General features: G+C 42.2%; 1 protein-coding gene across 1 annotated transcript; it reads left to right on the top strand.

Moving 5' to 3' along the window:
* Positions 1-18,194: 18,194 nt before the first annotated feature.
* Positions 18,195-19,578, top strand: LOC111081211. The gene is made up of 2 exons (XM_041592521.1): positions 18,195-18,322; positions 18,388-19,578. Exon 2 carries the CDS (start codon positions 18,391-18,393, stop codon positions 19,507-19,509), a length of 1,119 nt encoding a protein of 372 aa, XP_041448455.1. The 5' UTR covers positions 18,195-18,322; positions 18,388-18,390; the 3' UTR covers positions 19,510-19,578.
* The last annotated feature ends 3,955 nt before the right edge of the window (positions 19,579-23,533 follow it).

A 23,533-nucleotide genomic window follows, 5' to 3' on the forward strand; every position in this document is an offset into this window, starting at 1 on the left:
GGGTGACAGCGACGACCCTGATGAGAATGACAGCAGCGATGGAGGAAGCAATGTCGACGACAATACCAGTAGCAGCGACTCTAACGCCTACGAGAGCGCAACTGAGAAAGCAGACTCAGATGATACGGTTCCTCGTGTTGGACCTGGCAGACCAAGGCTGATTCGAACAGGCAAACCTGACCGCCCGAGAAAGGAGTACAACATCCTTGGTTCTCTGGTTGCCAGCAACGTGAAGATTCCATTATCCTATGAGGAGGCATTGAAAAGTACTCAAGCATCACAGTGGTCCGAAGCGATGCAACGTGAATATGATTCACTACTGGCGAACCAGACATGGCAGTTGGCAGACCTACCAACAGATCATCGGGCAGTTGGATGCAAATGGGTGTATAGCCTGAAACGCGGTAAAGATGGCCAGATTGAGCGGTTCAAAGCACGGTTGGTAGCAAAAGGTTGCTCCAGCAGTATGGCATAAACTATGCCGAAACATTTTCACCAGTTTGCAGACTGGAGAGCGTGCGATTTATTCTCGCTCTAGCAGCAGAATTGAAATTGTTTGTCAACCAAATGGATGTGTGCACGGCATACCTCAACAGTGACCTGAGTGATACGGTGTACATGAAGCAACCACAAGGGTACATTGAACGATCTCATCCAACTAAGGCGTTGTTGCTTAAAAAGGCAATATATGGATTGAAGCAATCAGGAAGGGAATGGAATGCTAAACTAAATGGCGTCCTTATTAAATTGGGATTTGTTGCCTGCGATAATGAGCCTTGTCTCTACCAGCAAATAGGGAAAGGTAACTTATCGTTAATCCTGGTATATGTTGACGATTTACTTATAGCATGCCAATCCAAAGAAGACTTGCTAAGTATTAAATCGGATATTTCCAATTCGTTCGAATGCGTTGACAAAGGTGTTCCAGAGCTATTTTTGAGTATGGAGGTGCACCGTGAAGGTGAGCTTGGGCCTATCACCATAGGCCATTCGCAATATATCAAGGAACTATTGCAAGCTCACGGCATGGAGAAATGTAGACCAGTGGCTACTCCGTTGGATGCGGGTTTCCAGGTAGATTGTACTGATTGCAGTGTCAAAGAGTTGATCCTGTCAAGTATCAATCCATGATTGGTGAGCTGATGTGGCTGGCACTCACAACCAGACCAGACATTTTGCATTCAGTTGCAAAGTTGGCTCAGAGAAATCAAGATCCGCACGCTGAGCATCTGGCTGGTGTAAGACACATTCTAAGGTACCTAGGAGCAACGGTCAATTTCAAATTACACTACAAAGAGTTTCATCAGCCTCTGACTGGATATGTGGATGCGGATTGGGGCGGAGACCGAAGTCCTATACGGGCTACGTTTATTTTTTGACAGGTGGTCCGATTTCTTGGCGATCCGAGAAACAACGAAGCGTGGCACTTAGCAGCACAGAAGCAGAATATATGGCACTGTCGGCTGCATGTAAGGAATCCATATTCTTACGGCGCTTGATTATCGAAATCGGTTGTGGAGATAAAACTACAGCAACTACCCTCTATGGCGATAATCTGAGCGCGCAGGAGCTGGCTAAGAACCCAGTTTATCACTCAAGGACCAAGCATATTGATATAAGATACCATTTCGTTCGTCAGGTTGTAGAAGAGGGTCAAGTTAACTTAAAGTATGCTAGTACAAACGATATGATTGCTGATGTCTTGACCAAGAATCTCCCTAAGAGAAAGCATGTTGAATTTACTAAAATGTTAAGTTTAAATTGAACCAAATGAATTTGTTAGCATGCTCGCATTGAGGAAGGGTGTTGAAAATTACCATTACTATCAATGCACGCATGTATTGACACACATATGTATATTTACATGTATGGGTGAGAGACGTGTCGAAGCAACGTCTTCTCATCTTCTCTTTATTTTTTGTTTTCTTCTTTGGTTTCCATCTGCCTGCGAGCAGAACTTCTCAGTCAGTCACAAATAAACATTGCAAATGAAGGAACGCAACGGCTACGTTTTTTCGGTTAAAATATAATTTCCACGGCATTGGTCAAACTCTGTTCAACATCTTGTAGTGTAGCAGTCATATTCTCAATTCGCGTATTCATTCCCTTTAAATTCCTATTTACCTCATCAGTGGTTGTTTTTAAAATGTTTGTTGTAGAATCGATTAAAGAAGTTTGTTTCTTACTTAGCTCATTCAGATTGTGCTGATTGCTTAATAAGTTTTTCATATTATCCTCCATTTGAACCCTATCGTCTTCATCCATTATCCCAAATAAAATATGATATCGGGATCCCATAAATCCAAATGGAGCTCGCTTATTTCGTGCCCTGCTTTGAGCCATGAACAGTTTGGTGTTTTCTTCCAAGTCTAACATTTTCTTTTCTGTATTTTCCAAAACTAAAAGGCATTGGTCTTCGAAAGTATGAAGCCTTTCGCAAATCAATTTCATTTTCGGAACCAAATCTTTACCCTTTTTTAGCATCTCAAAATAGGTGTCCATATTATAGAAAATTATTAGATTCCAAGAGGAGGCTACTATTTTAACATCCCCCATTGGATCTAAATATATTGCCGAAGTCTTATTTACTTTTTCTATTGCATATTTTGGTTTATCAACCTTGGGTGATGCGTTAGAAAATTGACAACTTAATATAAATAACAACATGGCCATTATAAACCCGAGTTTTGACATTCTCGATGAATTTCTAGTCTGCCTTTTTTGCTGGATCTCTTCAGTGTCAGCCTCAACCTTGGCGACAGACTTAATTCCGTCTAAGGGACAAATTTTACTGGTGGTACTAGTGATAAATCCATCTTGCAATTTTACCTCTACCACTCTGACCTTTTCATCTTTGCCTTTATGGATTTTTTCCACCTTTCCTATTGGCCATCTGGCTGGATGACAATTTTCATCTTTTAAGAGGACAATTTGTCCTTCTTCTATATTAGGACTTTCCCTCTTCCATTTGTGCCTCTGCTGAAGAGTATGCAAATACTCCTCTTTCCACTTCACCCAGAAATCTCTTTTTATCTTTTGGATTAGTTTCCACCTATCTAGATTTACAATTTTTTCATGTGTCATTGGCTCCACTAAATCTAATGGTGGTCTTACAATCAAAAAATGACCTGGGGTAAGAACCTCTTGTTGATCAACTCCATTTTCTGCAGAATATAAAGGTCTTGAGTTCAAACATGCCTCTATTTGACACAAGAGCGTTGACATCTCTTCGTATGTTAGGCTGTTGTCCCCGATAACCCTTTTAAGATAATACTTCATGGATTTTACTCCAGCCTCCCAGATACCTCCGAAGTGAGGTCCTGCCGACATACTCAGACAGGATACGATACGACAACCGCACGACGCGCCCCACCGCATCGAACCACAAACCAAACGCCCCCCCTCCATGCAACCGACTGTTGGGCCATGCACAGGCCCCAACACGCACCGATCGGCTCGCTCTTCACTTTGCCTGTATGAGAGGCAGCTTATGACTTTATTCAATTAGGGCGTACTTAATGCGGAAAATTTGCTTTCATTTTGAACCGAAAAAAATTGCATTTTCCTTTGGGGTTCCATTTTTTACACTTTCAGAATTCCTGGAGAGGGTAAATATCTTTCATTTAATTAAATTTAGATTTAAATAAAATTTAATTCGGGATTCGTTGTGAGAATACAATTCATTCCTTTTGGGATTCGATTTATACCTTTTTTGAGTTTCTGTACAGGTAAATATCTTAACGTTTATTAAATCGGAAATGCCTTAAGACTTTGTTTTATACATTTTTGGAATTCTTGAAGACAAACTTAACTTCTTAACTTCTTCTTTCTTTGCATTTAATTTATATTTAACTTAAATTTTCTTCACGATTCGTGGTATACATATTCGGAATTCCTCTAGAGGGAAATACCTATCCTTTTCCAAAATTTAAATTTAGCTTGTGTAGTTTTATACATTTTCAGAAATCCTGCAGAGGCTACGCTAAATGTACATTTAAATTATATTTCCTTCAGGGAATATTCCAGAAACGATGTAGGAAATTTATCTACTTCTGACTAGAGAAAGACAGTATCATCATTTCTGTATCGAAAACATTTTCGTACACAAAAATTATTGTCTTTGAGTTGAGAATAAAACCTAATAAACGCGAACATTTATGTAACTAAAAATTTGGAGACTTTTCGTGTTCATCCGGAAAAAACAAAAACAAATGCATCCGTTGATAGTTCTGGTGGCAGCTGAACAATGATAATAATGGGCACCGCCGCTTCCAATGGCTGCTGGTCCATGTTCTCCAGCGGCATTTCTGACTCTCCCTCGGGGAGAGCTCCTTCGGCCTGGTTTTCTGGCCCAATTTCATCCAACTGTTCTTGTACAGGTTCATCCAGATTTATTTCTGGCTCTTCGTTGGTCTCCTCGTTGATCTCCTCTACTACAAAAGGCTCCATTGACACATTAAGTTCATCCGTAGACATACGATTTTTCTCGCCCTCACTCTCACTGTCGCCCTTGCCCTCGATTTTCTCTTTTTTTAGTTTTTCCCTTCCTTTGGTTCACCATTCTTGGTGGCTGGATCTAGGGCTGTGGCCGCGACTGAGACTGAGTCTGCGTCTGCTTTTGTTGACTGCTCCTTCGATTCTTGCTGAAGTTTGGCCTGCTTGGCTGGTGGTGACTGCTCCTGACCAGCGGGATCCGGCTGGGCGCGCCTCTTGCGTCCCGTGTGTGATTTGCGTCCAGAAACTTCACTGGCCGAATAGTTGTTATGGTTGTTAGTGCCGAACTCGCAGCCGTGGCATTTCCACTGGCTCTCGCCAAGACTAGAGGCGGCCAATGGCGGATCATGGCAATCGCGGTGGTAGGAATATACGCACTCAGAGCAGATGGCCAGATCTTTGCCCTTTTACCGCAAACGCGGCAGTAGCGGCAAGCCGGGCACTTGTACTTCTTGCGTGCAACGGCCAGGACATCAAATTTTAGCGGAAGGCAGTTAAAATGCCCTGGAAATGCATAAACAAATACATAGATGTAGGAAAGTGTGCAGGCGAGCATTGAGTTGGATGGCGGGGGCACTTACAATTTTGCTGGCAACTCTTGCATGCGAGAAATATACTCTTGAATGCACTAGGATTTTGTGAACTGTCGCAGTGATTGACAACCAACGATATCGGTCAATATCCCTTCTCGACAAAATCGAACTTTTTTTGGTATGTTTTGTAATGCTTTTTTCAGAGGTAGCTCTTTTGTTTTGCACATTACTTAAGTATCTTACATTTGGTTTCAATGAAAATTGACATTCTGAAAAGCTGATAAATGCATCTATAAAGCAGACCTGAGCACCTTGTAGCTTCAGCTTACCGTCTGGGAAATATTAAGCTTTCAAATGCAAAATTTATCGGTTTTTCTCAGTACTTTTTTCAAAATTTTGACTTTAAAAACTCAAGAAAAGTCGAAAACAAATCGTACCCTATGTTCTTATATATTTTGTGTGTAGATGCATCAATTAAGCGTCGATCAAAGTATTGTTCATTAAAATCGAAGGAGAAATGACTCAGCTAAAATTGGTTGACCAACCCTCCAAAAATCACATTTTACCGTTTTATACGTTGCTGCAGTCCCAATGTTTTTGTCAAAGAATCAAGATTGCGCTTCTATGCGCAAACACGCGCAGATAACCATGATATACAGTTGAAAATAAATTTAATTATCTACAAGATGCATTACGTCATATGGATCCACGAGTGGTCACTTTTTTTGTACGCCTCTTGAAAGACACATTTTGGTCACAAATTTATACTTGTTAAAAATGAGTCATTAAACATAATTATGAGTGAAATTTTTACAGTTCAAACTCATAAACATGTATTACATACCTGTCTGAATCGAACCCATTGTAAAGAAAGCACTTAAATTGATGAATTTATAACTTTTTAGCCCTTTTTACAAGATGAAAAATAGCCTTTTGCACCAACATTCGCCTAGCGTTAGCAAACAGCTGACTTTAACAGCTGTTAATTTAACAGTGGAGCACACGTTAACTTTTTTTTTGCGTAGCATTGAAGATCAATGTTATTCGGATATAAATGAGGTCTACAAATATATTATTTTAACTAGTTTTGAAAAATGGGCTTTGGCGTGAAAAAGTGGTAAAATTTCCCATAATGCAATGGCAGAACAACTAAATGAATAAATGCTAAAAAATTGATGCCATTTGGCTTAAGGGACATTTCTGGCAAATCAGGAGCTACGATGCACAGTGATCGATAATAATTAATTACTCAAAAAATAAATAAGTAATATTTTAAAAAATATTTTTTTATTTTTGAATATAAATCAGCGGAGTATTTAAATAAATTTTTAATTTTTATTTTTTAATTTAAAAAATTTTAAAAATAAATTAAAAAAAAAATATTTTTTGGCATTTCAAAATATTTTGAAATGTTTTTATAAGCACTTTATATTAATACAAAAAAGGTATAGATCAAAAATAAAAAATTTGCTTTGTTGTGTTAAGTATTTTAAATTTCTGCGGTACACTTCACTCAGAAGCAAAATTACTTAATTTTTTTTTTATTCGCTAACAATCATTTTCTTTGAGTTCGTTTTTATCAATTATCAGTTAATTGAGTGAAAAAATGGATCAAACTCGCTTTAGCTTTTCTTTCTTACTCAGTTTCCATACGCCATATCGCAAAAAGCGCGTTTTTCGAAACTGACATTTGTCTATAAAATCAAATAAATTAACGTGTTGCACGTAGTTGCAATTTGTTTTAACACAGAATATTAAAAAAAGACTGGTTTCATAAATAAAAAAAGATTGATGGCGGCAGGGGACGGATGTCAAAAGATCTATTCCATGCAAGTGTCGGGTATGATATTAATAGCACACTAAAGGAAATGTTAAGTTCTACAACGATTTACCACTAATACATGTAAGCACAGGACCAACACATATATTTTTTATTGAATACTTACTAGCTATGATCAAAATGGATGGTAATTTTAATACGATTCAAAAAAAATTAAAATTTATTTTGCTTTACAAAAAGCCATAAAAAGGCGGTAAAATTTATTTAGGTATGGACATACAAGTTTTTTGCGATTCAACCGCATGCAGGTACTGGACTATCGATACGAAAAAAATATAAATATAGCATTAAATATCAGTGGGATGTTTACTTTCCAAAAATTAAAAAAAATTAACAAGATTCGACATTTTAATTTTTGATTTATTGCCTGCCAGATAGGCAGAATCGACCACTGTGCGATGGGCTGACTCTGACTGTGATTCTGACTGCGACTCTGACTATGAGGCGTGGAAAAATCAACGAAATGTTAAATAAGCAAAACGTGACTTTATTCACAAAAGGATGAGGCCAGCACCATGCGGGGTATCGGCGATGGGATGGGTTGGGCAGGGTTCGGGTTGGGAGATGGGCCCAGATATGGGCTGGTTGTAGGGTAACTCTGCCTACGTCTGGCATCGACCAGGACTTGGTCGAGCTTACCACCTTTGCCATTCACTGACGCTGCTTTTTATTGCTGTTGGCTTTAAGTGCTACTGGCAGCTGACGACGGCCTCAACAAAACAAATAGCAGGAAAAGACACAGAAAAAACAAGCCGAAAATTGCTGACAGCATTTTGGGAAATTAACGTCGAAGGCTCTGCAGGAACAGGAACAGGAGCAGGAACAAGAGCAGCGGCAAGGCAAGTGCGTCTGACAGGCGTGGCATTAAAGCCGCCAAAAAGCCCACATTGGATGCTGATATTGTCGGCGATGCCTATTGACGTCGTCCGCAACCAAAGTTTGTCATAAAGTGTCAAAGTGAATTGAAACTTTCCATTAAGCTCTGCAAATCTACAGAATCCTCGGCCGACCGCAGAAACCGCGACAACAAAACCACACACCGAAAACGTTGCACCAACAATGTTGCAGCACAAAAACGGAAATAAAAGCCAAATAAATAAAAATAAAAAAAATAGATGACAAGAAGGAATAAATAAAATATCAGCGCTTTCAAAAGCGAAATGTGCAAGTGAATCAAATGAAATCAATTATGATCATCAAATTCAGTTCTACAGAGTTTTGTGAACTGAACGGGAACACATACATTAAGTATGCAGGCTTTAGATTTTATAGCAGGTAAATAAGTTAATCAGTTCACCACTTAAGCCCACTTATTGTTGAGGAGATTTTAAAACTATGAAACTGTTCAATTTCAGTGTGTATTCGTTTGGGTTTTGTATTCAGGACTCTCTGCATTCACTTTCTGGTGAACTGTTTCTTAAACTTGCTTCAGTATCTCCAGAATTGCTTTACAACATTCGAGGGGGGTCGCCGTTCGCCAATCATTTCGTTTCGTTTGTTTTTGGTTTTTTTCGTTTCTTGTTTTCTTCACACATTGAAAACAACAACGGGGAATATGACGATGACGCGAAGGAGGATGGAAGAATGTTTCTGTCATTACGACTTTCTCTCGTTTCGTTTTTAGCTGCGTTTCTTTTTCGGCTGGATTGTCTTGCCCGGCCCTGCTGCTTCGTCCTTTGATAGAGCGATGGTGATAAGGTCCTTCGCCCGCCCTCCATCTGCCGTTTGTGCTAACGGATTTGTCAAAGGCATTAAAACGAAATCTCGTGCAAACTGGGCATCAATCATGACGGGGAACACACGACACCACCCAAGTCCCATCACCATTACCAGTTCTAGCACCAGCTCCAGCACCAGCTCCTCCACCACCCTCGCCAACGCCATTGCCAGCACCACCACCAATCCAGTCCCAGTCCCAGTCAAACAATGCATACAAAAAAGGATTCGCCAAAAGAATCCATCCTACTCCTTGGCCAGCATGGAGCGCGTTTTCTCGCTTCTCGTTTGCCTTTCGCTTGTTAAAGGAGCTTAACAAGTGCCCCGGGCAAGTCAAAGGCATAAAGCTGGCTGCGAGTGAAACGAATATGGAAAAACGGTTCTTTGAACCGGTTCAAGTGCCGGTTCGTTAAAAAAATTGGGTCTAGCCTAGAAATTCTGATAAATATTTGAAAATATATCGTTTTCAAACATTGTACTCCCGGCCCATGGAAAATGTCATTTGGCAGTTCCCGAGCAGCTGGTGCCATATGACACATACTACATGATACTCACTTCTCTTATACTTCTCATAGTTTTATCTAATCACCAGTTTCTATTTATAATACCAATTGTATACGCTCAATATATGCAGCGACTTCGGGCTGATAGCTATGTTTCGATTATTAATTTTCCAAAAAATTCTAAAGCCACTTTAACGATGGCCGATGGTTGTAGCTTTGCGGATAAAGAAGCTCTTCGTATCACCAAAGAATACTTTTTTAATGTATATTCTTATGTAAACCACATCTGATAGAGTAGCAAACTTCCAGATCTTGTCCAGATCTCACAAATTTTCTATGATGTTTCAGTCACTTCCTCATGGATAATTGTAAATTGAGAAGCCTTTCCTATGCGGGCATCTCATCTCAATGAGTGGGGGGCTGGTGGGTTGGGTGTGCGTTTCTCTCTTCCCAGTTTTCTGTTTGTGCGTGCTTCCTGTCTATGTATGTGTGCTAATTTCTGTTAACGAGGCTAATAATTCAGGGTAGGGCGTTGATTGGGGCAGCTGGCACATGACAAAAGGAAGTGGGGAAACGAAACCGTTGTATACTAATGTGTGTGTATGTGTAAACTATGCACTGGCAGGCGGCGCTGGCAGAGCCTAGCCATGTGAGATTTTCCACCCAAAGCCCACTTATCCTATTTTTTCAAACCCTCTCTGGGAGGGGATATGGAAGCATATCTCAACCAATGCAATCTTCTCAAAGTTTTTTTTTTTTTATTATTACGGGATTTTATTTATCGAATCTTCCCTATTAGAGACTTACGAGCAAGTATACAAATCTTAGCCTAATATATTTATTTAGTTATTTACACTTAGTTACTTAGAGTACGTCCCTAGCTAAGTATTATTGCTGGGTGGGAGGGTCTCTTCGCCGGAGTCGTGTATGGCTAGTGTGCCAAGTTACACAAGTCTATTAGGATGGGCTTGAAGCTTGGCCTGGTACTTTGCTTTCACTTTGGCAATTTCATCTTTAACTGATCCTACATTTAAGTCTTTATGGATATTTTCATTCCGTATGTACCATGGTGCCCCAGTGATAGTTCTTAGTATCTTCGATTGAGCTCTCTGGATTATTTCTAAATTACTAACGCAAGCATTTCCCCATAGCTCGGAGCCGTATGTCCAGATGGGTTTGAGAACTGCATTGTACAAAAGTACTTTGTACTCCAGTTTTAGTGGTGAACGGGTGTTTATTAGCTTTAAATTTAAGTAGATTTCTCTTCGCTTCGATGTGCTTACGCCAAGTAAGCCTTCTATCCAGATGAACACCAAGGTATGTTATTTCGGTGGTTTGTGGAATGTTGATATTGTTCAGACATAATGGAGGGCAAGTTTGTCTGTTTAACGTGAAGGTGACATGCTTGCACTTTTGCTCATTTACATGTATCCGCCAGTCTGCTAGCCATTTTTCTAAGGCCACGAGATGAGATGATAAGTGATCCGTGGCCCTTCTTGGGCACTTGGAGCGACTTAATATGGCAGTATCATCAGCAAATGTCGAAGTTGTTGTTAGGCTGTTTGTCGGTAGATCTGCTGTGAATATGATATACAGTGTCGGTCCAAGCACGCTGCCTTGCGGTACACCAGCTTCAATTGGATGATATTCAGAGAGGAAATCTTTGCATCGTACTGCGAAACTTCTTTGCTGTAGGTATGACTCCATTATTCCATGGATGTTCTGTGGAAGTAATATTTTGATTTTGTGGATTAAGCCATCTAACCAAACGCGGTCGAAAGCCTGTGCGACATCCAGAAAAACAGCGGAGCAATACTCCCGTCTTTCAAATGCATTTCGTATCTCAGAGGTTATACGGTTTACTTGTTCAATGGTTCCGTGTTTTTCGCGAAATCCAAATTGGTGAGTCGGGATGGCACCGTTGATGTGTAGGTGTTGTTTGATACGATTCAGGAGCAGCTTTTCAAATATCTTTGATAGGCAAGGCAGTAGATCATTTTAGGAGAGATGAAATCGTGGCCCGGAGCTTTCTTTTGCTTTGAGATTTGGTCTTTAATGACCCTTGTGACTTGATTGGAATATGATAGGCGGAGTAGTTTCGGGATTGTTGGTTGGTGGGAGCACAAAGCTATTCGTTGCTGGGTGCGGTTTGAAGACGTTTTCTAGATGGACGGCAAATGTATTTGCCTTCTCTTTGTTGCTGCGAGCCCACTCTCCTGTTTGTGTACGCAAAGGTGATTCACTCTCGATTGGTGGGCATACGCCTGATTTTGCTTTGCACAGTGGGAATCGTTTGCTAGTTGGGGAGAGTTGCTCCATATAGGATATTTGAGCTCGGTTTTTTTCATCTTCTAGGGCTCTTGCGTAGTAGGTGGTTGGCTATTTTTAGCCGCTCTTTCGATGCAGGTGATCTGTGTGCTTGCCACTCTCGGCGAAGCCTTCTTTTATCGCGTAGCAGCACTTCAATGTGCCTAGAAATACGACTGCTGTTGGAAAGTTTATTAGATGCTAATATTGGTGTTGAGTGTTTTGCCGCCAGTGACATTGAGGAAACCAATGCTTCGACTGACCTATCAATGTCATCTTTACAATTAATGTTTGGGCAGCTATCAATATGAGAGCTTATGTACTTCCTGTATTTGAGCCAATCTGTTTTGCTAGAAGTTAGAAAGTGTGGGCGTTCCGAAAGCTGTGGATGGTCGTAAAGGTGAAGTAGAATGGGCGAGTGATCCGATGATAGATCTGTTAAGTGATCTACATTAATCTGAGCTTGCAGCACCCTTCGTGTAACTGCAAAATCAATTAAGTCGGGTTGCTTGTTTGGATCTGTGGGCCAATATGTGGGCTTGCCCGGAGAGATAAAGTCTAGCTTGTTTCGTGGGGTTATTATAGCGTTATATAGTTGTCTTCCTTTCGGGTTGGTAAGTCTAGGATCCCCAATGGGTGTGCTTGGCATTGTAGTCACCAGCTGCTATAAATCGGTCACCTAGTAGGTCGAAGAATGTTACAAATTCTGTTTCGGAAATGCAGAAACGTGGTAGGCAGTATACTGCGGCTAGGTTTAGGTAGCCGCTCTGAATTTCAATATGAATTGCTGTTGCCTGTAGATAAGGTGTAGCAAATGAAGGCAATGGATAATGCCTAATGCGATTCTTGATCAGAACGCCAGTACCTCCATGTGCCTTACCATCGGGATGATTTTTCGCATAGAAGTTATAGCCATCGAGGTGAAAATAGTTTTTATTTGTTAGGTGAGTCTCTGATATGAGCATGGCGTCAATGTCGTGTTGAGCGAGGAACTGTAAGAGCTCGCATTTGTGCTGAGAAATGCCATTTGCATTCCAGAAACATATATTTAGACAGGACATTTAAACAGATTTCTGTTTGATTAGGAGCTCCAGGAGGAGATTTTGGTTGCGCATAAGCTCCTGCATCGTTTGTTGTATTGCTACCATTGTATTTGTTATAGTTACCAGCATTGACTCAATTCCACTAGGCAATTGGGATGGATTAGCAGGAGTATGTGGGCAGAGATTTCTGGGATCTGATTTGATGCCTGATTCTGCATTATTCCAGCTGTGGTTGGTTGAAGTGTCGGCTTAGAGACTGAGGCGTACGACCCGTTGTTGTAACTTAACGCCTGAGCAAAAGAAACTCCTGGAGTAGTAGTTGATGGTATATATGTTAAGTTTTGTCGGACGACCGGGTTTCGAGCTGCAGTTATTTGTTGGTTTAGGCGATTTTTCAATTCTTTATAGACAGGACAACCTCTATAGTTGGCAGTATGGTTTCCCCCACAGTTGCTACATTTTTTGGCAGATGGGTCCTCCTTATTTACGGGGCAGGCCTCAGTGAGAGGAACATCACCACAGGCAACGCAGACTGCCCGTAGAGTGCAATAGGTTTTCGTGTGTCCATATTCCTGGCAATTTGTGCATTGGACCGGTCCATTTCGTTTGTGTGGTTCCTCAACGGTGATCCTACGGTGCAGTAGGTATTGAAGCTTGTATATTGGGTGAACTTCATTTTTACTTATATGCATACTTTCAGGTGTCAGTTCTACTTTGAACATTGGCTGGGGAATTTTATTTCTATTTATTATGTTCATTGCCATTTTGACTTCGAAGCCCTTATCGTTAAGTCCATCTATTATCTCATTGATTGGGACTGTTGGTTCGATTCCTTTGATAACCACTTGTAATCCTTTGCTACTTTTAAGTTGGTAGGTGTAGTAATTCATTTTTTCATTTTCGAGGTATTTCGCAACTGATCGATAGTTTTGTTCGTCATTGACTTGTATTTTTGTTTCATTTATATTACCCCTTTTTATGTACGTGACATAGAATGTGTTTGCGCCAATTGTATCAGTTATTTTTTTGACCAGTTCAGAACAATTTGCCTGTCAAACATAAATGGGTGGCGGTCTTAATTTTTTGGCCTTGGGTGTTTGGGTGATCTCATCTTCATTTGGGACACTTAGTATCGCAAATCTATTGTTTGCTAGTGCCTTATGTGGCACAGTGTTCTCGGTTATTTTAGTTATTTTAGCTGCATTGTTGTTCTTCACATTTTGTGGGTTCAATTTTCTTTTGATTTGCACATAGCGATCGAGCCCAGTCTGAATTAACGCTCCGTTAGCATTTTTTGAGCTTATTGGTTGGGAGAGTTGGGGCTTGTCGCAGTGGGTTGACAATATCGGGCGCTGAGCAATTGCAGTGGTTGTTGTTGTGGTTGTTGTCGTTGTTGTGGTCGAAGACACAGTTTTGAGCGAGGGCATTGTACTAGTTGTTGTCGATATTAGCAAATCGCTGGTTAGGCAGTACGAGTCGGGGGATGGGCACTGAGCACTCCATGACCCACTTTGCAATGCAGGGGAGAGAGAGCGTGCTCTCTCCTCGTTCACTTGCAGTGATGCAGAGAAGTACGCGTTGTTTTTTGCTTGCGAGAGCCGACGCTCGTCTTGTTGTTGTTGCCGGGCTTGGCTCATTTTGGCTTTGGTTACAGTGCTTGTGCTCTTTACCGAGCTGGTGCTCTTAAACGTTGACATATGTTCTTTTCTATTATTTCTATTGGTCTTTATTACTCGATTGGATGGTATTCATGGGCAGCACGATCACTAGTACCCATGCCTACCCCGAGCGATTAATCGCGATTAATTGATTTAATTGATTTTCACCGCGGAGCGATACAAAAATACGTCTGTAGTCGTTGACGGTTGACGCTGTCTTCTCAAAGTAGACAAAATATTTGCTGAAATTTTAAGCATTGAAAGGTTGATAGACACTTTTGCCTAAAACAAATACTGAGGCGAACAAGATGGAAAGAGTGCAAGGAAAAGAGACACAGGGCGAGTGCCAATGAGAGAAAAAGAGCCCAACAAAGGGGCGAAGCTTAGAAGCCATGAAGAAGATGAAGATGAATGGACGTTAAGCGCGGCGTTGAGGAATTAGGAACCGAGGATAAAGAGCCAAGGCGGACGACAAAAGATGATGACAATGATGATATAGAAGACGGCTAAGATGGCAATGGCAATTACTCTGAGGATGCTGATGATGGCCCCCTAAAGCCAAGGCCAAATAATGCTGAAGGAAACACAGAAACAAAGAGACGGAGAGGAGAGACGGAAACGGAGACGGAGACAGAGACTGTCGGATATGCAAATGAGCCAATAAAATTAATTTCAAATTAAATTAAATGAAATTGAACAAGCAAATATTGTAGTCCTATGGTGACAAAATATTCACTGATGCGCGGATACTGATTCGGATTCGGATTCTGATTCTATATTTGTGTTTATTAATTTCTTGTGATTTCATTTCGTTCGAAAATTGTCAAATGAAATTAACCTTAAATTTTGAATGATGACAGGAACTGTGGGGAGGGGCAGCCTGTTGTTGATGATAATGTTTGTGCCGCTTCATGGACACGCTTTGCCATATTACCACGCCTCCTTGTCTCTCTCTCTATCTCTCTCTTTGTCACTCCTGCTTTCGCTGGATCATTCGCTCATGGCGTTTGACATAAAAAGCATAATTGATTACACACACAGACACATTATAGGACATACTCAGACAGGATACGATACGACAACCGCAGGACGCGCCCCACCGCATCTAGCCACAAATCAAACGCCCCTCCTCCATGCAACCGACTGTTGGGCCATGCACAGGCCCCACCACGCACCGATCGGCTCGCTCTTCACTTTGCCTGTATTAGAGGCAGCTTATGACTTTATTCAATTACTTCAGAATTCCTGGAGAGGTACATTTCTTTCCTTTAATTAAATTTAGATTTAAATAAAATTTAATTCAGGATTCGTTGTGAGAATACAATTCATTCCTTTTGGGATTCGATTTATACCTTTTTTGAGTTTCTGGACAGGTAAATATCTTAACGTTTATTAAATCGGAAATGCCTTAAGACTTTGTTTTATACATTTTTGGAATTCTTAAAGACAAAATTAACTTCTTAACTTCTTCTTTCTTTGCATTTAATTTATATTTAACTTAAATTTTCTTCACGATTCGTGGTATACATATTCAGAATTCCTCTAGAGGGAAATATCTATCCTTTTCCAAAATTTAAATTTAGCTTAAGTGTAGTTTTATACATTTTCAGAAATCCTGCAGAGGCTACGCTAAAAGTACATTTAAATTATATTTCCTTCAGGGAATATTCCAGAAACGATGTAGGAAATTTTTCTACTTCTGACTAAGAGAAAGACAGTATCATCATTTCAGTATCGAAATCATTTATTGTCTTTGAGTTGAGAATAAAACCTAATAAACGCGAACATTTATGTAACTAAAAATTTGGAGACTTTTCGTGTTCATCCAAAAAAAACAAATTAAAGAAATTCTGCATCCGTTGGTGGTTCTGGTGGCAGCTGAACAATGACAATAATGGGCACTGCCGCTTCCAATGGCTGCTGGTCCATGTTCTCCAGCGGCATTTCTGACTCTCCTCGGGGAGAGCTCCTTCGGCCTGATTTTCTGGCCCATTTACATCAAATTGTTCTTGTACAGGTTCATCCAGATTTATTTCTGGCTCTTCGTTGGTCTCCTCGTTGATCTCCTCTACTACAAAAGGCTCCATTGACACATTGACAGTTCATCCGTAGACATACGATTTTTCTCGCCCTCACTCGCCCTTGCCCTCGATTTTCTCTTTTTGAGTTTTTCCTCTTCCTTTGGTTCACCATTCTTGGTGGCTGGATCTAGGGCTGTGGCGGCGACTGAGACTGAGTCTGCGTCTGCTTTTGTTGACTGCTCCTTCGATTCTTGCTGAAGTTTTGCCTGCTTGGCTGGTGGCGACTGCTCCTGACCAGCGGGATCCGACTGGCCGAATAGTTGTTATGGTTGTTAGTGCCGAACTCGCAGCCGTGGCATTTCCACTGGCTCTCGCCAACTGAGAGGCGGCCAATGGCGGATCATGGCAATCGCGGTGGTAGGAATATACGCACTCAGAGCAGATGGCCAGATCTTCACCCTTTAGTACCGCAAACGCGGCAGTAGCGGCAAGCCGGGAACTTGTATTTCTTGCGTGCAACGGCCAGGACATCACATTTCAGCGGAAGGCAGTTAAAATGCCCTGGAAATGCATAAACAAATACATAGATGTAGGGAAAGTGTGCAGGCGAGCATTGAGTTGGATGGCGGGGGCACTTATATTTTGCTGGCAACTCTTACATGCGAGAAAATTACTCTTGTGACCAGAGCCACGCTTCACTTCCATTTTTCTGCACTTTTGGCACACATCGAACTGACGAAGCGGCTGGCCTGGCTGACCGAATTCCACATCTTGGGCATCACTAGTGGCGACTACTTCTGGCTTGGGCTCAGCCTCCGCCACAGGCGGTGTAACTGCCACTGGCACTGCGACTGGGGCTGGGGCTGGAGCCGGCAAGTGCGACGCTTGCACAGTGGCATTCGCTGGCGTGGACTTGGGACTACACAACTACAGTTGTGCTAGCCAGTTATGACTACAGTTGCAGCAGCATCGTTGCTGTTGCTGCCAGTGCTTGAATTCAAGTTGCTTGTGGCACTGGCGCTCTCATCTTTGTCCTCGTCCTTGGAACGCTGCATCTCGCCGGCAAATTGCTTTAAAAGTTTAAAAGTTGCTCTGTGTAACCGTTTGTGTTTAAGGAAAATACCAGCTTGTGATTTGTGTCACTAGCCTGACGTAGTTATCCCGAAATACTTTTAAATTGCACCATTCATTTTTATCTGGAAGTAAAGTTGGGGAAAAGCCTATTGCGGGATAATATCTAATGTAGAATGTTCATTTGACACATACTGTTGAATCATTTACTTGAATGCGTAAGGGAATTTTTTCATACGCGCTAGTGCATTTGGGGTGTTCGTACGTATGATCTCAAAATGAAATATAATCATGCCTCTATTGCGTTTTGATGCCTGAACGAATATTCTGTACGCAAACTCCTGATCCTGGAGCATCGACGAGTCCAATGCCATACAACGCGATAAGAAAACGAGAAGGAACGTGTGTTCTGGGGACGCGACTCTAGTTATACCCGTACTCAGTCAGTATATTGAGCAGTTTTGAGCATATAATTTTTTAGAATTTTAGAAAAAAAAAATTATACATATTACGTTTTTTTGCTACATCTGTTATCTACATATACATACATTCTGGCTATAATTATGATCCGATCTGATTCAAATTCGGCAATCTGGTAGATATGGTCATTCTCTACGATACTGCGTTTTAGCGTATCTTAAAAATTGTGGCTGCCACAGATTTTCGTCCTTTGTGTGGGCGGAAGGGGGCGGGGCGAAATTTTGAAATACACTTGTAAGCAGTGTGATATCACATAAGTCTGGAAACAAAATTTGGTTCCTCTAGCTTTTATAGTCTCTTGAGATCCAGGCGTCAAAGAAGACGGACAGACGGACAGACAGACATGGCTATATCGACTCGGCTACTGATGCTGATCAAGAATATATATACTTTATGGGGTCGGAAACGTTTCCTTCTCTGCGTTACACACATCCACTTTTACCACAAATCTAATATACCCCTTAACTCTTTTTTGAGTACGGGTATATAAAGATCCAAATCACATGCTTACTTGGCTACACTTTTTGTACGTTTAGCAGAGGAAACCCAGCAGGCTGGCCAGTAGCCTTGAGCAACAAATTCGACTGGGAATATTCAGTTAGTCAGATTCGTTGACCGAATCCACAACCTAGAGTCTACAAAATTGAAGTCTACAAGTACAAAATTGAAGTCTACAGATTAAAGATTAAATTCGTATTAAATAATTTCAACACTTTCGTAGCAAATGAGCGACACGAGCGGACAACCGGGCAAGAGTCCGGCACCCGAGGCTAAGCCAGAAGGCAGGGAGTTTCTGGATGAAGGGTCCAAGGAGGATCTACTGGCGGACACGCAGGTGATACGCCGGAGTCTGGAGAGCCAACTCGATAAACTGCGCGAGGAGAAGAGGTGGGCGGAGCAGTGCAATACCCAGCTTAAGATCGACCTCGATAAAATCAAAAAGCGATACAACGCCCTGGAGTCGGACTTTGAGGCCATGGTGTTGGAGAAGGAACTCAAGGTACATTCGCTCGAACTGGCCCAGATTCGATGCCAGCAGCTGGAGCCAGAGAACGTGCGCCAGCAGCAGTACATCACGCAGCTGGAGGCCAGGCAGGCGACCTTGGAGAACACCAATGCCCAGCTGAATAGGCACTTGAATGACATCGTGGCTGAGATGAGTTCGCTCAAAGATATTTTACTCAAGAATAATAAGTCTCGCGTGGGTTTTTTTTGTCGAGATAATACTGTCACGCTGAAAAACCAACTGGAAGGGCGGGACAAGGAGATGCACCTGCTGATTGAGCAGGAGCACGAGACACTAAATACCGTGGCCACATTGTATGAGGAGAAAACACGACTGCAGCTGCGCATTGTGCAAATGGAAAAGAAATGGGGCGCAGAGAAACAATATTTGTCCAAAAGCTATTTGCAGCTACAGCAGAATATTCATCCGTTTATAGCCAAACAGTATGCGCTGCGCCTGGAGCTGGATCGGCACAAAGGCCTCTTGGTAGCTGCCCAAACGGAGGTGGATCGGTTGACCCAACTGCACGCAGAGACGCAGGCAGGCGAAATGAGAGCCAGAGAACTGCAGATGTGGACAATGCAAAGTTCTTCGATGTCAAGCTGCAACTCGACGATTCCCTCACGCTGCAGAGCCTCTGCGCCCGCACCCCAACTGTGGACATTTCCACCACCCAACAGAGTGTGCCCAGCGGACTCAAGCGGAATGCCGTTCAATATATGGCGTTTATCAAGCTGCATGAAAAGCAGGGCGCAAGTAGTGATGCCATGCCCACCCATTCCAACAAGAAACATTTTTGCTGAATTTGCAATTATTTTTGATTTTGGCTTAGATTAAATCAGCCAACCATTGGCTGATCAGAGATCAATGTCTTTTCTTGTATTGAGTGCAGCTCAGTCTTCAGTCGAGAGGTATAGCAGGCCGGCTACTAGGCCCAGTCCGATATATCGTGGGGCCACGCTTAAGTAAGCTTTTCGGCTACGAGTATGCACCATTATCTCAAGGATTATCGGAGTATTAGCCAACCATTCCCTATTCCCTAGCAGCTATGTGATGTTTGAAGTTGTGAGGGATTCTTGTGACTTTTTTTTTCATTTACAACCGTCTGTCATCTGGCAGTATGCCTCAGCAACGGAAACTTACCAGAGCTTTCTTTATTTATTTCTTTTGGCTGTGCAGGCGGCTTAAGTGATCTGAAATATGTATATCGGGGCGTGGGAGAAGCTGAGGACAGTCGTGGCAGGTCGAGGCTGAATTATTTAAAGTTTATAATTGAAGTTGAAACAACAGACAGCGGACAGTGGACAGTGGAAAGCGGACAGCGGACAGTGGAGATGCGGACAGCGGACAGTAAGCTGCAAGTTTTCACTGTAAGATGCAGATGGAGGGTTGCATAGCAAAGGGAGCCTTGGTGTGGGAGTGGGCTGGAATGGACTGGGCTGGGCTTTAGCTGAATGAAGAAGCGCTCACTAAGTGCAAAGACACACACACACACGGACACTTATATACATACATATGTACATGCATAAATTGTTAATTCTGTGCACAAGTTTAATGAGTCGTGGGCATGATGCTAGCAATCAATACTGTAGGCCTACACATATCGGGCATTTACTTGAATGCGTAAGGGAATTTTTTCATACGCGCTAGTGCATTTGGGGTGTTCGTACGTATGATCTCAAAATGAAATATAATCATGCCTCTATTGCGTTTTGATGCCTGAACGAATATTCTGTACGCAAACTCCTGATCCTGGAGCATCGACGAGTCCAATGCCATACAACGCGATAGAAAACGAGAAGGAACGTGTGTTCTGGGGACGCGACTTGAGTTATACCCGTACTCAGTCAGTATATACAGTTTTGAGCATATAATTTTTTAGAATTTTAGAAAAAAAAAATTATACATATTACGTTTTTTTGCTACATCTGTTATCTACATATACATACATTCTGGCTATAATTATGATCCGATCTGATTCAAATTCGGCAATCTGGTAGATATGGTCATTCTCTACGATACTGCGTTTTAGCGTATCTTAAAAATTGTGGCTGCCACAGATTTTCGTCCTTTGTGTGGGCGGAAGGGGGCGGGGCGAAATTTTGAAATACACTTGTAAGCAGTGTGATATCACATAAGTCTGGAAACAAAATTTGGTTCCTCTAGCTTTTATAGTCTCTGAGATCCAGGCGTCAAAGAAGACGGACAGACGGACAGACAGACATGGCTATATCGACTCGGCTACTGATGCTGATCAAGAATATATATACTTTATGGGGTCGGAAACGTTTCCTCTCTGCGTTACACACATCCACTTTTACCACAAATCTAATATACCCCTTAACTCTTTTTTGAGTACGGGTATATAAAGATCCAAATCACATGCTTACTTGGCTACACTTTTTGTACGTTTAGCAGAGGAAACCCAGCAGGCTGGCCAGTAGCCTTGAGCAACAAATTCGACTGGGAATATTCAGTTAGTCAGATTCGTTGACCGAATCCACAACCTAGAGTCTACAAAATTGAAGTCTACAAGTACAAAATGGAAGTCACAAGTACAAAATTGAAGTGGTACAAAATAAATTTAACTAAGATTATTATTAAATAATTTCAACACTTTCGTAGCAAATGAGCGACACGAGCGGACAACCGGGCAAGAGTCCGGCGCCCAAGGCTAAGCCAGAAGGCAGCGAGTTGCTGGATGAAGGGTCCAAGGAGGATCTACTGTCGGACACGCAGGTGATACGCCGGAGTCTGGAGAGCCGCCTCGATAAACTGCGCGAGGAGAAGAGGTGGGCGGAGCAGTGCAATACCCAGCTTAAGATCGACCTCGATAAAATCAAAAAGCGATACAACGCCCTGGAGTCGGACTTTGAGGCCATGGTGTTGGAGAAGGAGCTCAAGATACATTCGCTCGAACTGGCCCAGATTCGATGCCAGCAGCTGGAGCCAGAGAACGTGCGCCAGCAGCAGTACATCACGCAGCTGGAGGCCAGGCAGGCGACCTTGGAGAACACCAATGCCCAGCTGAATAGGCACTTGAATGACATCGTGGCTGAGATGAGTTCGCTCAAAGATATTTTACTCAAGAATAATGTCTCGCGTGGGTTTTTTTTGTCGAGATAATACTGTCACGCTGAAAAACCAACTGGAAGGGCGGGACAAGGAGATGCACCTGCTGATTGAGCAGGAGCACGAGACACTAAATACCGTGGCCACATTGTATGAGGAGAAAACACGACTGCAGCTGCGCATTGTGCAAATGGAAAAGAAATGGGGCGCAGAGAAACAATATTTGTCCAAAAGCTATTTGCAGCTACAGCAGAATATTCATCCGTTTATAGCCAAACAGTATGCGCTGCGCCTGGAGCTGGATCGGCACAAAGGCCTCTTGGTAGCTGCCCAAACGGAGGTGGATCGGTTGACCCAACTGCACGCAGAGACGCAGGCAGGCGAAATGAGAGCCAGAGAACTGCAGATGTGGACAATGCAAAGTTCTTCGATGTCAAGCTGCAACTCGACGATTCCCTCACGCTGCAAGCCTCTGCGCCCGCACCCCAACTGTGGACATTTCCACCACCCAACAGAGTGTGCCCAGCGGACTCAAGCGGAATGCCGTTCAATATATGGCGTTTATCAAGCTGCATGAAAAGCAGGGCGCAAGTAGTGATGCCATGCCCACCCATTCCAACAAGAAACATTTTTGCTGAATTTGCAATTATTTTTGATTTTGGCTTAGATTAAATCAGCCAACCATTGGCTGATCAGAGATCAATGTCTTTTCTTGTATTGAGTGCAGCTCAGTCTTCAGTCGAGAGGTATAGCAGGCCGGCTACTAGGCCCAGTCCGATATATCGTGGGGCCACGCTTAGGTAAGCTTTTCCGGCTACGAGTATGCACCATTATCTCAAGGATTATCGGAGTATTAGCCAACCATTCCCTATTCCCTAGCAGCTATGTGATGTTTGAAGTTGTGAGGGATTCTTGTGACTTTTTTTTTCATTTACAACCGTCTCTCATCTGGCAGTATGCCTCAGCAACGGAAACTTACCAGAGCTTTCTTTATTTATTTCTTTTGGCTGTGCAGGCGGCTTAAGTGATCTGAAATATGTATATCGGGGCGTGGGAGAAGCTGAGGACAGTCGTGGCAGGTCGAGGCTGAATTATTTAAAGTTTATAATTGAAGTTGAAACAACAGACAGCGGACAGTGGACAGTGGAAAGCGGACGCGGAAGTAAGTGCAAGTTTCACTGTAGGATGCAGATGGAGGGTTGCATAGCAAAGGGGAGCCTTGGTGTGGGAGTGGGCTGGAATGGACTGGGCTGGGCTTTAGCTGAATGAAGAAGCGCTCACTACCCTGCATACCAGAAGTGAGCGATGACAAATGTCAACTACGTCATTCAGGGATTTTTTCTCTGCCGCTGCAACAGACGAGTACAGATATAACTTCGACGTCGCGATAGCGCGGTAGACCAAACTCTTTTTTCTTTGTTTCTTTCTGTTACGACTCGTGCCGTAGTGCAGTTCGTTGCCGTGCGCATCGCTGGAAACTGTGTGTATTGCGGTGAAAAGTGGAACGCAGGGTTTGTTTATTTTGGGCAAAATTATTTCAGTAAGCATGTTTCATTCATTTAAATTAGAATTTCTATTGTTGTTAAAAAATGAAGAAAATGATTGCAGACACTTTTGAGACGAAATTTTTCATTTCCAACAACGAAAACAAAAAAAATGAAACATATTAACAGATACATATCTAAGCGGGTTTTCTTTTTGGCGGCGAATGTCTGATCTACTGAGAGCATTATTAACATATGAATATTTTAATTAACCCCATTTATTTTAAAGGCGATCATTCGGAAGT

Source organism: Drosophila obscura, unplaced genomic scaffold (assembly GCF_018151105.1).
Source record: "Drosophila obscura isolate BZ-5 IFL unplaced genomic scaffold, ASM1815110v1 contig_18, whole genome shotgun sequence".
NCBI lineage: Eukaryota > Metazoa > Arthropoda > Insecta > Diptera > Drosophilidae > Drosophila > Drosophila obscura.

What these genes read in the sequence shown, in the direction of transcription:
- LOC111081211 (XM_041592521.1), top strand. Translation starts at nt 18,391, where the DNA reads ATGAGCGACACGAGCGGACAACCGGGCAAGAGTCCGGCACCCGAGGCT.